This window comes from Camarhynchus parvulus, chromosome 19, assembly GCF_901933205.1.
Source record: "Camarhynchus parvulus chromosome 19, STF_HiC, whole genome shotgun sequence".
NCBI classification, from domain to species: domain Eukaryota; kingdom Metazoa; phylum Chordata; class Aves; order Passeriformes; family Thraupidae; genus Camarhynchus; species Camarhynchus parvulus.
In genome coordinates this window covers 653,325-667,946 of record NC_044589.1, presented here as the reverse complement: position 1 = coordinate 667,946, position 14,622 = coordinate 653,325, and the positions used below count along the sequence as shown (strand labels likewise).

At 46.8% G+C, this 14,622-nt stretch overlaps 1 protein-coding gene across 1 annotated transcript in view; it reads left to right on the top strand.

Annotated features, from left to right (window-relative positions):
* The window catches only part of MYBBP1A (MYB binding protein 1a), a 54,662-nt gene extending 40,326 nt beyond the window's left edge, over positions 1-14,336 (top strand). The window contains exons 24-27 of the mRNA XM_030962880.1: positions 1,041-1,154; positions 11,878-11,979; positions 13,068-13,192; positions 13,717-14,336. Of these exons, the coding sequence (XP_030818740.1) occupies positions 1,041-1,154; positions 11,878-11,979; positions 13,068-13,192; positions 13,717-14,215 (840 nt within the window). The 3' untranslated portion in view covers positions 14,216-14,336. The remainder of the gene's footprint in view (positions 1-1,040; positions 1,155-11,877; positions 11,980-13,067; positions 13,193-13,716) is intronic.
* The last annotated feature ends 286 nt before the right edge of the window (positions 14,337-14,622 follow it).

Sequence of the window (14,622 nt, the reverse complement as noted above, 5' to 3'; positions counted from 1 at the left end):
GAGGCAACATTTTTTTGTATGAGTAGAATTTGCTCACTAACTCTGTGCTGCTGCAGAAATTTCCCCCTTAAATCCTCGAAGCTATTTGTACTAATCCTCATTACTGTATTTTGTGCATTTTGCCTTTGACTAATGCTGCATTTTTCTCTTGTACCTGAGAAAGCCTTAAAATAAGAATTCTGGAATAGAAAAGGATATGTAAGAAGATTGCAGATTACTGTTGGTTTCTGGTGGCCATTCTTTTCATTGCTGTGTTAATGTAGAGGCTTAATGAGCAAGTTTGACTCCAGGGCAAGGCCCAGTGCTGCTCTGAACAGCAGTTCCCATCTAGTGTTCCTTTGAAATGAAGAATTTGCTGTCCTGCCAGCTCTTATTTTTTATTATTTGTGCCTATTGCATTGGTCAGGGCACAGTAAAGGATGCAGTCACTCAAAGGTGCTGCCTGCCTGAAAACTTGGGGAGACTGGCAGTGATGCCCTTGGAGCAGCTGCTGTGAAGCATGTTTTGGGTATTTGTGCCTCAATCTAGAACTGTAATGATCCTCCACTCCCCTCTGACCTTCTCTTTTCTAGATATGCATTCAACCATAACCCACCACCCTGTCTCCTGAGGGGTGACTCTGTAATGAGCTAGAGAATGTTTCAAACAGAGCCTTTTGCTGAAGGAGGGCAGGTTTAGGTGGGATATTAACAAGAAATTCTTCCCTGTGAGGGTGGTGGGGTCCTGGCACAGGGTGCCCAGGACAGCTGTGGCTGCCCCATCCCTGGAAGTGTCCAAGCAAGGTTGGATGGGGCTTGGAGCAACCTGGGACAATGGAAGGTGTCCCTGTCCCTGTTCTGGTCCCTGGCAGGGGAGCAGAGATGATCTTTAGGGTCCCTTCCAGCCCAAATCAGTGTGTGACACTTGTTTGGTGAAGATGTGCAGCTTTGTCAGCTGGCCTCCCCTGGATGGTGTGTGGAGCTGTTTGCTCTAGCAGGGTATTTTCATTGCTAACACCTTCCCTGGAGAGTTTCATGTTCTTCTTTCCCTTTCTCTTTCAGGCCATGGCCTGTTTGCTTCTCCACAGAGTTCTGCTACTTCATGAACTGAAGCTGTTTGTCACAGAGGAGGAGTGGGAGCAATTGATCACCAGGAGCATCAGCCAAGTGACACAGGTAACAAACCCCAGCGTGTTTGAGTACAGCTGACACCTCATGGGTGCTGCTCTCATTTGTCTGCTGCTTGGTCTCAGAGCTGCACTCTGGGGTGGGCTCAGCTTAAATGGTCTTAGAGACCTTGTCCCTGATGGCAGCAGCTCTGAGTGGTGCCCACCAGGTTCCAGAATTCTTGGAACACCACTGTGATGTTCCTGGTGCAGCTCAGTGAGGCTGTATATACATCCAAGAGACAGAGCTTGAATTTAGGGAATATACTCATACAGATCAATTTAGGGTGTTAAAAAAAAATTAAAAAGAAAAAGAATGGAGTGGTATTATGAACATTAATTTCAGGATATGTCATGCAAATTCTGTGTTGGAATGAACTTCAGGGCCACAAAAGCAGAGCTGAGGTGCACTGGACTTGTGACTCCTGGTGCGTTGCAGATATTATGGACCAGACTGCCTTGCTAATATTGCTCATCAGGGAAACCTTAAAATACATTGGAAAATCATTTCTGCAGTAGAAACAGTGACAGAAATTGCAGGGCTCCTGAGTCAAGTACAAATTGTACCTGAGGACAGTGTTTGGGTGCAGCTGTTACCTGGGAGATGATCTGTGGGGACAGGAGGTTGAAGAAGCAAATGCCATTCACTTTTATTCTTGTGGATTGATGTGGGGGGAACCAAGCAGCCAAATTAATGTTGTGATGTGGTGACTGAACTTGATGACATGGGAGATTCCAGTCTTGGAGTTTCTATGTAACTGTAATAATTACCTCTTTCATTACTTACTCACATGCTGGCTCCATGGTAATTTAGGCTGTTCTATAATTTGCTATATTGAAACAGAACAATTAGATCTGTTTGTTTCTGTCAAGGAGGGACAAAATCTAAGCAAGTTTAAAACAGAGAATTTAAAGTTGTTGTTTATAATCTGGATCCTCCGTTTCATTACACACTTTTTATTTAAAGATTACATCAGGAATCCAGTGGGTGGAGTTAGGTATGATTTTGTTTCTCAGCTACATAAAACATGCCCCTCCTCCCAGCCTGGTCATTTCCATGTTTCTCTCTAGCAGCTGAATGCAGGCAGAACTCAGTGATTCACTGGGAAACCACAGACATTTACAATGCCTTTATGTTGTTCTTGTCAGGGAGAGTTTAGCAACTTGCAACCCATCCAAGATTATGATGAGCTTTGCTATTAAAGTTTCCTCAGTGTCTCTCATTTCTGTGGTCATGTGTGTTTAAAGAAAAATTCCTGAGAAATACTGTCAGTTTGTTTGGGTTGTCCAAGGTTTACCCTGTGGGCAGGAGGCCTCCCATGCTGTGAAGTGGCAGTGGCATATAGCTGCTGGTTCTCTTTTTGGCCTGAAAAAGTCCTGAGATAACATTTTTACAGACTGCTGGTGGTGTTCATACATGTGGGGGTTTTGTCTCCCTTCCTCCTGCTTCCCCCATGTACCTAACCCAGCTGGTGTGGCTCTGTGGGGCTGGGCCAGCTGCACATTCAATATTGCTGTAGTGAGAAGGGTCAGGGACTTTATATTCCACATAAAAAGAGTTTTGATTCATAACCAAAGGCTGGCACTTGTGCTGAAAGACTTTCTAAAGCTGCAAAAGAAATGCTGTGTCTTTTTGATGGTGCAGAAATGTTCACTTCTCTGCTTAAGAGCTGTAAGAACAGGTAGTGGCTCCATGGTGTAGTAAAACAATACTCACAGTGTCACTGATCTCTTTTAAAGATGGTAAAAAAATCTCTTGTAGTAGAAGTCAGAGGCTGGGAACTGAGCAAATTTAGAATCTGTGGGAGAATGTATTTGTCAAAGAAATTATTCCAGCACTGAAGTAACTTGCTGAAGGGTTTATTAGCCCTCAGTCTCCAGGGGGAAGCTCTGTGCTTAGCTCACAGGGAAGCTGCAGGTGGGGTAGAGGTTCCAGGACAATGTTGAAGTTCTGGGGTGAGTTTGTTTGGGAAGGGCTTGGAGTGAACAGCCCTTTCTGCCATTGCTGTCCTCACACACTCCTGCTGAGCTGGAGGATGTTTGCAGAGCTCTGAGCTCTCCTGCAGCTCAGTCTCATCCCTTTTTTTCTGAGACTTGTTTCCATGGGCCATTCTAGGTCAGCTGTGGTGTTAGAGGTGAGTTTGTGAGTGAGTAGGTGCTGGCAGAGGTGGGTGCTTACCTGGGAGAACCTGGACTGGAAGCTGTGGGATGCTGTGGAAAATGATGATATTTATTGCCCTGCCTCTGGTAGAAATGTCTGTATTGGCCATTCCTGCCACTGTCCCTCACAAATAACTGTTTTAAGAGGAAAAAAATGATAATAGTGAATTTTGTACCTTTCTTTGACCCAGAGGGAGGTTTGCATCTCTTTAACTGATGTGCTCTTGTCATTCAGGTGGTGCTGTTGCTCACAAGGACACTGTGCCACACTCTGTCCTGGGGCACGTTGGCAGCTGGGAGGCTGTAGCTGCCCAGGTGCAGGACTGCCCTGGCAGGCTTAGGGCTGTCACAGAGGACAGGATATCTTCTCCTGGTGTCTGCCTGCTTGGCCTGTCTTGCCTCAGGGGTTGCACTGCATACCTGCTGGGATCCCTCAGGGAGGAGCATCCTCACCAGGGAAATGTGGGCTGGGTAGGCAGGGATGTGAGCTGGAACTGGGGAACAGGCAATGTGAGACAAGTGCACTCTTGGATATCACTGAATTATGCAGGCAAAGCTAAGAGGCAGATGAAGGAGAATCAACAGCCAGGAACATTAAGTGAAGAGACAGATTCCTGAAATAGCAGCTCTGGCTGCTGCAAGGCAGTGGCTCTTGTGCTTACATAAGCTAACTTGACCTTATTTGTTCCCAAATTGTTTAAGCATGCTTATAAAACATACATCACAGCCATGAGGGATCCATGTTTGCCTCTCCTTAGTCAGTGAGGCAGCTCTGGATGTCCCATCAGGTACTTTGGAGTTGAATTGTTTGTGTGAGAGCCCTGCTTGCTGTTGGTGCTCATGGCTGGTGCTGCTGGGTCACCTGGACAGAAAGTGTTGTCCACAGCCCTGCACTGCAAAGGTGAGGAAGCAGAAAAACACCTCTGGCACAGTTTTAGCCTCCCAAAACCTGTATGGTTACTTTACACAAAGTTGCTACAGTTGTTCAGGTCTGTTCTAACTGGGGATCTGGATGGTTCAGTTGTGTTCATGGTATAAAGAAACAGAGTTCATGTTGTAAGTGACAGAGCTCACCTGGGACGCTGGAACATTTGACAGAAACATCTTCCTCTTGGAGAGCTTTGTTCTTTATCAGTTGGTCTCAAAGTGCTTTACAGAGGAAGTTCAAAGCATTGAGTTGTTGATGTAATGGAGAAAGTATTTTGCAGAAACCCAAGACATAATGGATTTGGTTTGGTAGAGCTGCTCATCCTGTTTTACAGGTGACACTCCTTGGCTGGGAGCTGAGCCAAGAATCAAACTTGGTTCTCCTGAGACATCTCAGAGACCCTTTTTGTGCATGGACAATCTGCCCATCACTTCAGAACATCCCTGAGTGTTGGGCAGTCATCTCTGTCCCAGCTCACCTGTGCTGGCTGAGGCTGCCCTCAGTAACAGAGAGAAATATTTGCAGAGCCTGAGATCCAGTTCCCCATTCCATACAGGAAGCTCTCACCCAGTTTGGTGAGGCATCCCTGGGTTTGCTGCTAGGGCCCACACACTCTTTTTTACTCTAGCCAGCATCTCTCCATTTGATCTTTCAGCTCTCCCACTTGTCACTGTAGGCACGTTTTGGTGTTTGTTTCCCTTGTTAGACATATTTATGTTTTCTTTTTATTTGTTACAAAATTGCTGTCTTGGCTTTTGGAGTGACCTGTACCAATTTTTCAGTAACTCACTGACAGATTCAGGGCAGGAAGCTCCAGGTTCTGAATACATAATTTCATTACCTTTTTTTGTCATCCCTTTCCTATGGACCAGCTTGTCCTCCTGAACTGAGGTGTTCTGTGTAACTCCCAGCTTATGCTGAAACTCCCAGTTATGATGTGAAAGTCAAAGGGAGTGGGAGTAGTCCAGAAAATACATGTTTTGATGGTTATGAGCTTCAAAACAGAGGAGCCCTCAGAAAACTGTTGTTAAAACTGCTTCTTCTGCCTTGAACACAGTGATTTCCTGAGGGTTCCCTTTTTCTTCTGCAATAAGAACATCATAAGAAGAGACAAACTTTACTGCTCATTTTCCCTTTGCTTGCTTTGGCAGTGTCATAAGGACTGGGCAGAGCAGACAGGGTTCCACTTGGCTGTCTGAAACCCACGTGGGATCAAGGCACCCTGCACTGACAGAATCCAATACCTAAATTCAGGGCAAGACCAAAGCACTCCCAGTCACCAGTTCTGGATAATTCAGATAATTCACATAATCCCATGGGATGCATTTGATGCCTCCAGGTGTTGGTTAGGCTTGGACAAGGCAGACATGGATGAGGACAGGTAGGGAATGACATGGCCTGGGAAGGGATGGCACAGATAACCCCAGAGCTCTTTTCCATAGCATGAGGAAGTTCCTGTGTGCTCCCTGAAGATCATTGTTGTACAGCATTCCAGGGTTTTGTTAATATGGTGTTGTTCAGTAAGGGATTTAAAATAACTGTCTGGGGCCACTGAGAATGTGTGGGGGAGAGAGGGATACACTATCTGTCCTTCCAGTGTAGACATGCCCTTAATTTCTGAAGGGCATCACATTTGATTATCAGTGTCTTAATTTGTAGTGAGATAAATTATTAAAGTGGCTTCATCAAATCTCTAAAAAAGCCATCCTTCATTTTTTTTCCTTGAAGATTGCCTGAACCTTTATCTGTCCATCTTTATAAATTCTTAATTCATTGCCCTTTCTCAGCCTCTTAGCTTGTAAAATGAGGCCAGTACTGATTTAACTGATAGCTTTAAGAATACTGGATGTCTCTGTGGAGATTTCCTTTTCCTCTGTTCCCTCAGCTGTCCTGTGTGGTTTTTCCCTGCTGCATTTTCATATGGCATTTGAAAAAATAAAAAAAAATCAAGATCATTACACTTTGGAACGTGTTGACATCTTCTGTGAGGATGGCTTCTGGATTTTTTGTCTCCTCCCTCTTAATTACAAATCACCAAATTACACATCACCAGAAATGTCTTTATTTACACCCTTCAGCACGTGGGTCTGCTTAGTCCCCTGCCTTCCCTTCTTCTCAGTCAGGGGCAAGCAGGGACTTGGGAGCATTTCTTCATGACTTGTTTGTGTTAGAGATGCAAGGAAATAAGGTTTGAACATTGATACTTTCAGTCTTCAGAAACTTAGTGAGAGAAAATGGATGGAAGAGGGACTGTCAGTGCTTCTTCTCTGCCTTTGTGTGCCTGTTACCTGGTGTCCATGGGCTTGGAAATGGATGTGGCTCTGGAAGGATGAAAACTGGAGTGAAGAGACATCCTGCTCTTCCCTCCTTTCTTCTTTGTCTTCCATGGTTTAGCCCTGAGTTCTGGTTTGGGATCTGTTGTGCAGTGATTATTATCATGAGAGGAAGTATTTGGGGCTGGCTTGTCTGGGTTTGGGAAGCTCAGAGTTGATTCCTGGCTCTGTCCTGGTTTGTGTGGCAGCATCCCTGTGAATGGGGAATGATGCTGGCTCACCTCTTTCCTCAGGAGAAGCACAAGCAGAGTAACAGGTGAGGGGATACTGAGCATCCAGCATTCTGTGTGGGACAGTGGCAGGAGCTGGGAGCACACAGAGCACTGCAGGCTCTCAGCTGGTGCTCAGTTTATGCTCAGCCTCTCAGTAACACAGGAAGGCTCTGCCCTGCCTGAGCCTCACCTGCCTGGTGACGTGGGATATCTTGTGCCTAGGCTCAGGTACTGGACACAGCCTGTAGGACCCCAGATGAGCTTGCTGGGCCCCTCTGGGTGTGATTCCACCCCAGGGACCTGAGCCACACCACAGCCAAATCCCAGGCTGTGCCATTGCTCTGGGATCCTGGTGCAGCACGGAGCTCGGACCTCTGGCACTCTGTGGGGTGGAACCTTTGCTGAGCTCTGCTGCTGCAGGAGAGGCTTTCCCTGAGAGCCCCAGGCTGTCCAGGGCTGTGAGGAGCTGCAGGGCTGTGTCTGCAGGAGGATTTGGTGCCCAGCCATGAATGCACACACCGATCCATCAGCTCCTGGTGTGCTGTGTGGGAGGAGGGCAGGGATGGAGGTAACAGAGCAGGAATGCAGGCTGGCTGGGCTTCTGCAGTGATGGGTCTGTCAGGCTGATCCCGTGGAGGGGAAGGGCTGCTTGTTTCAGCAGTGGGCTAGGCTGAAGGACATGCTGGGAATGCATAAATACGGAATTTGCTGGGAATGTCCCAACGAAGGCAGGAATGATGCATCTGACTCCATGTTCTCAGAAGGCAAATTTATTACTTTATAATACTATCATATATGAAAGAATACTATACTAACTATACTAAAGAATACAGAAAGGATACTTACAGAAGGCTAAAAAGATAATGAAAACTCCTGACTCTTTCCAGAGTCCCGACACAGCTTGGCCCTGACTGGTCAAAGAGTGAAAACAACTCACAGCAGAATCCAATGGAACAATCGGGTAAACAATCTCCAAACACATTCCAAGGGAGCACAACACAGGGGAAGCAAATGAGATAAGAATTGTTTTCCTTTTCTCTGAGGCTTCTCAGCTTCCCAGGGGAAAAATCCTGGGCGAAGGGATTTTTCCAGAGAATGTGAATGCCACACATAAATATGAAATGCTGTTCAAACTCCCAGCTGGGAACTGAGCTTGTCTCTGGTGGCAGGGCACTCTGTGGCACTTGGAGTTCTACTGTGACTTTGAGTCTGGGCTGAGCATGGTCCCTGTGGAAGGGCAGAGGTGCAGGCAGGTGTGGGTGTGGAGACTTGCAGGAACATTGCATGGCTCCCTGGGGCAGCAGATTGGCATCTCCCCTGCATGGGAGCTGGGCCCTGCCTGCAATGCTGACTTTGGCTCCAGGTGTGCATGCAGCCCTTGTGCTATATGAATTTTTCACTAGAAGAATAATAAAGTACTGGAATGCTCTTCCCAGGGAGGTGGTAGAATCACCATCTCTGGATGTGTTTAAAAAAGACTGGACATGGCACTGGGTGCTGTGGTCTGGTTGAGGTGTTGGGGCATAGGTTGGACTCTGATCTCAGAGGTCTCTTCCAGCCTCATCATTCTGTGATTCTGTGCTGTGTGATGGGTTCCAGGGGAGTTTTGGACTTTGAGCTGTGTGGTTATAACTACCTGCCAGCTCTCTGTCCTACCTGTGTGGCTGAATTACTGCAGATACTCACCTCCTGTGCTCTGACTTGTTTCCACACTTTGTGAAGATGGGGAATGCTGTGAAGTGCAGTGTGACATGGAATGAAGGCTGGATCCTGCAGTAGCTGGGATATTTCCATGTGTGATACAGGAATGAGTGATGTAATGAACCCCACTGATGGTTAAGATGCTGGCAGTGTGCAGTTCTTGTAGAAATCTGAGAAGCAGAGACCTTTGGATCCAGGAGTGCCCTCCTCCAGAAACAGCCAGAGGCTTTGGAAGCAGCACGTCTGACACAACCAGACAGAACCAACTCTGCCAGCTGCATCCACACAGGGTGAGGCAGCAGCTCTGTTGCTGTGCTGCCTTGAGCTGAGATGGGAGTTCCAGCTGTGGAAATTGCCTCCATAGTTTTTCCTTTTGGAAAATGACCTGCCCAGATCTGCTGACAGCTCAGATGTGCAGACATGATTAACCATCACAGGTATTGCTGAGCTGGAGCTGGAACTGAGCTATCCTGTGAAATGGGACTGGCTGTCCTGAAGCAGCAGAGTAAGAAAGGCAGAAAATGGGAGAAAAGCAGCATAAATCAGCAAGTGATGGCAGTGTAGCTGTTGGGTATAAATCATGAGGTCTCTCTGCTTTTAGTCTTGTGTAATTGGGTTGTGTGACCCTTGGGCTGGTAGTGCTTTCAGAGGCCAGGGAGCTGGGTACCTGTGGAACAGCTCATGGCAGAGAATCAAGGAACAGTGGTTAGACAAGTTCTTCTGGGTTTTCCTTTCACTCTCCAGCACTGACCTGCAGCATAGCTGGAAGCAAAGCCCTGCTCTGTGCCTCAGTCTTGCTATGTAAAACACATCTTTACCAGCCTTGTGTGAGTGTTTGTGATCTGATCAGTGTTTAAGGCTCTCCCAAGGGTGCTGCAGAGGACTGAAATACAACTTCTCTTTCAAAGGCATGTTTGCCATCTGTCACATAATAGCTTTTGCTTTGATTTTATGGTTGGATGGTGCCCATTCCCCAAATAAAATCAGGCTAGGCCTGTAAAATGATTGACCTCTGCAATTGGGGTGGCAGAGCTGATTTCATCTTCAGGGACCTGAGTGAGGGAGCAGAACACTGCATGCAGACTGTGGTTGGTGTCCTATGTAGGAAGTTTTATAATTACTTGAGATTAAATTATATAAATTCTTGGGAAAGCTGCTTTTGACTTCTGGACCCGGTTCCCATTGAAGGGGCTTTGGATTTCCTTCCCTGGGTTCCCTTTTCTCAGGCTTGCCAGCACTCCCAGCCCAAAGTCAGCTTCTTTTACATAACCAGAGTGAGCATGTTTGTGTTGGTATCTCATGCTAACACAAATAACACAAATCCCATGGAAGCAAATGCTCCATTCTGTGCACTGCCTGCTGCTGGAGGAGGAGAATGAAGCAATGCCTAATCAGAGACAGCATCTCATGGAATGCTAATGGCAAGTGCTCTGAGTGCTCAGATGAAGATAATGAGACTCTGGGCTGGGCAGGATTTGGGCTCAAGTCTTTAGGGAGGCTTGACTGTCTCTGCCCACCACATACAGAGCTGCTGCTGGTGGTTCTGTGTTTTAGTAGCAAATTTGTTTTACACCCTTTGTAGCAGAAGGGAAAGGGAGGAGGCAAATGTTGAGAAACACTAAAACTTTATGTGAATCCAGCTTCCTTAAAGCCAGTCCTTCTTCTGGGCTAAAGAAAACTGTACAGTCTGTCAGGGATGAATTACCTGCTGCTCCTCTGGCTTCTCCACTCACCCTCCTTGTTCCTTCCTGGTTTTGGAGAGCTGTTTTCAAGTGATCCATTTCAGCAGGGAGCTCTTTGTTTGCAGAGCATCTAAATTGTACCAGTTTGCTTCTGGCTATTTATACTGGTGGAAGTGTGGCTGTGTTTCCAGATTCATGCAAAACACTGCTTTAAATATAGATGTTTAGTCACTAGGCTAGTGATGTTTTCCATCTCCAGCTGGGCCAGCCACTCTTTTCTTTCCACAGGTCTGCATGAATTTGGTTGGGTACCCCCCACTAGATGCATGTCCCAGTTTTTCCAGCACCTGAAAACTTGTGTACTGCTGAAAATCAGCCCCTCAGGTGTTGTTTCAGAGCTACAGAACTTTTCTGTTGGCTTCAGTAGGATTTATTTCAAACCCTTCAAAGCATCAGGGCAGCAAGAACAGGCAGAGCCAAACCAGCATGATTTAAATGCACTTGTCCACATCACTCATATACAGTGAAGAGAGAATGCAATTTATTTTTAACACCTTTTTAATTCTAAAGTGTTTGTATATTGAAAGGATGAAATGACAGTTGACTTCACTTTGGCTCCATCTCACAGCACTGCCCTGATTCTTCCTGTCCCAAGGAGCTGACAATCCATGCTGATTTTCTCACACTGTGAACTTGTGCACAACTTAGCAAAATAAGGAGCTCAGCCTAATAATCTCTCTGAAAGGTGATCTAACCACAAGGAAGAGCATTAGCTTGGCAATATTTTGTTCTTCAAATTACAAAGAAAAATGTTGAAAGAAGATGTTTATGTAAATCAGTCTTTTTTTGTTTATTATTGTTTTTTTATTAGTGGTAAGCCTAATAAACTGACCCATGGGGTGTTACATCCTACATGTAAAGATTTTTTTTTTCCAATCACAGCCCCTATATTTGTCTCTGTTTTTACCTGGGAGACTTCAGAGCTGTGGAATTGTGTGACCTTGTGGGCTAATGACAGCTCTGGAATAGAGTTGCAGTGCATCTGTCTATATCAGGAGGGAGTAATTAGCAAGTTATTGATAGTCAGATGAAGTTGCAGCTTGAATTCCAGCCAGCAGAATGGCTTTCTAATACAGGGCTTGAGTGGACCATCCTGAAAGGACATAACTGTGTCTTTATTATTTAAAAAAGATACTCCCAGGGTGGGGAGCCTGTACAGATATAATAATTCTGCTTGAAGGCTGCTGGTTTTGCAGACATGTTACCTTGTCTCCCCACTTTCTATGCTAAAAGTGTTCCCTACACTCTTGCTGACCATCATTATTTTTTCTGTTGTGTCATTCCTGAAAGAATTTGTTTTGGGGAATAAATTTCCTACATCTCTCTGTGTCTGCAAGGATTTTTTATTTTATTTGCCAACGTGATGCTGATGTAGATGGAGAAGAGTTTGCTGAGTCCTTAAATTGTTTCCCATCTGATTGGAATACAGCAAGGTTGTGCTTCTGTAATATTATTTCTTAATCAAAAAGGTATCAGAAGCTTTCACCAAGTGCCTTCCTGAGCTTTTCCAGAGTTTGGTGGGGTTTGTGTTCCAGAATTACTTTGCTGACAGGTGAATCCTGCCATTCATTCCTTGTTTTCTGCTTTCTCCTGACAAGTGTGATTTGTTTCCCCATCTAATGTCTGTTTCTTCTCAATCTTCTAATTTAATTTGCAGTGTTTGAAAACACTTGGAAAACCCATCATGAAGGCTGAGAAGGAGAAAGTTGCCAAGAGCTTGGAGCTGTTGAACTTTCTCCTTAAAACTGTGAAAGGGCAGGTGAGTGTGTGACCAGTATGTGACAAATGGCTGTTTTTTGGGGCTCTTCCAAATGTCACACTTGGATTTTGCCATGTGATTGCTACATGCCACCTCATTTCCTACCAAAAGTACCTCTGGAGGGAATGCCTGGTTGGATCTGAGGGCAGAAGAGCCCTCCTGTCTGAAGGAGAGATCCACAGTCTTCATGAGCTGACCTCCAGAGGAGAATCTGTGCAGTGCTCAGCAAACACTTGTGGCATCTGCTTTCTTAGCAGCAGAAATACAGCCTGAGGTACAGTGAGGGTGGGTTTTATCCCAGGTGATTGCTCTTTCCTCTCCACAGAACTCCAGAGATCATGGTTCCCAAAACCAGACTTAATAGCTTTAAGAGCAGAGGTGAAGCTTTGTTCTGGGGCTTTTTTTTTTTCCTAATAAAAAATTACCTTTTTGAGCATGTAAAGATTTTCTATAGGTGACAAAATACGTGCCTAATGTGGTCTTATTTACTGGAGGAAAACACCACAAGCAGCAGAATTGCTGAAGCCCAGTTTCCTACTGATAAGCCCAGAGCTCAGACCACAGCCTGTTTCTTTGTGAAGACCTAATAGGAAAATGGGTGGAGAAGAGAGATTATTTCCAAGGCTCTTGTAGGAGCTGAATAGCCTTTGAGACAGCCCTTTCTGCCTGGTTTCACTGAGATTATGCAGTGGGTTACAGAAGAGGGTGCCAGATCTTTAGAAACCAGACTGAACATGCTGCTGCTTTTCTCCTGGATGGGTACAGAGTCAATCATGTGTCTTCTTTTCCCTGCTCCCGGCCATGGACAGGAAAGGAGAGCAGACTGAAGGACCCTCCAGTTCTTTTTATGCCACTACAGTTCTGTTAGACTCCTGCCTCTCATGGTGGGAACTCAGGTTTTCAGGCAAACCCAGCACCTGCAGGTGTGGTGTGACTCACCAGGCTGAAGTGGTGCAAACGGGCTCCAGGAGGAGCCAGGCAGGATTGGCAATTCCTGCCAAAGCCTTCCCTAGGAATGGCCTGTGCCCTGCTGCTGTGCATGCCCCTCCCCAGCCCACTCTGCAGATTGCCTCTCGTTGCTCTTGCAGAAGCTGAGTGTGGAGCTGGCAGAGGTGGAGGAGGTGCTGCTGACCCTGCAGCAGCTGGAGGACATTGGGAGCTCTCCACGGCTGGACTCTCTCTACTGGAACGTCATGCGCTGGCTCAATCACACGTACGTGGGCTGGGTCCCTGGGCCTGCCTGCCTGTCCTGCTGCTCTGCAGGGAGCTGGGGAGGGAAAGGCAGTCAAGGCAGCAGCTTCAGGGTGGAGTTTAATGGAGCTCCTTGGTTGGTGGGGCTGAGACTCTCATTAATGTTTGTTTGGAATAATACCGGGCTCATTGTTCCCTGTGCTTGCATCTTGGGATTTGTCCTTGATGGGAAGGGGTGTACCAGGTGACTGACATGTCTGATGGGAAGGGTGTAGCAGGGAATGGCATGTCTGATGGGAAGGGCTGTGACAGGTGACTGGTGACATGTCTGCTGTCCTGTGCTGCCAGAAGACAGCAAAGCCAGGGCCACAGGCTGGCAGTACCCAGCCCCATGGGTGATACTCATCCTCACAGCCCTCATCCTCACCCTGTGCTTCCTGCACCTTTCTGGTGCTGCTGCCTGTTCGTGGACTGCCTGTCACGTGGCTCACACTGTTCCCTGGCTGTAAATTTAGTTGCTGTTGGTTTTTGGCATTCTCTCTGCAGGAAGCCCAAGAAAGAGAAGACGGCCACGAAGCCCAGCCAGGGAGTGGAGCCGCTGAAGCGGAAGAAGAAAGGATTCCTGCCAGAGACCAAGAAACGCAAGAATCGCAAGAAAGGCACCCAGGAGAACGGGGTGGAAGCAGGGGAGGATGGAGAAGCAGCCCCAGAGGAGCAGCCCCTGGGAACACAAACCCCCAAGAACAAGAAAGGCCTCGTGCCTGGCGCCAGCAAAAAGCACCCAGACAGGGGGAGCAGGGAGAATGGGGTGGCAAAGGCCGGCGGTGGGGACTTCCCCACTGCTGATGGAGGGGATGCTGTGGCTGACAAGAAGAAGAAGAAAAGGAAGAGAAAAAACAGAAAAAGAAAAGGTGCTGCAGGTGATGAAGCTGAGCAGGTTCCAGCTACAAAGAAAACCAAGGGGAATGTCCAGGAGACCCAGCAGAAGCAAGACAAAGCCAAAAAAAAAAGAAAAGTGAAACAAGCTCCAGTGGTGCAGGAGTGAACTCCATGGACTCAGCCAGGCCTGGCATGGCTAGCATGGCTCAGTAGACTGCTGAAATATCTTTAATATCTATAGTTTTTATACTCTCCATGACTTTTAAATAAACCTTCCATCATGCTGAGCTCTAAAGCTGTGGGTCTGGATTGTATGAAGGGTTCAGCGTAGAGCACAGAGAGCTTCAGGAGGTTACATACCCTCCAGGCTATGGGAGATGGCCACTCTCTCTTCTCTGGCAGTGCCAGAGAATTCTCTCTCCATGATTTCCCAAGGCAGAAGCAAGAGTCTGGTTTGGATTCCCTGGGGAGTTGGGGTGGGTGTGCTGGCACTGCTGGGTTGGTGGTCAAGCCCTGTGGGAGATTCAGAAGTGACTCCTAAAGGCTCATCCCTGTCCTGCCCAGGCCCAGCAG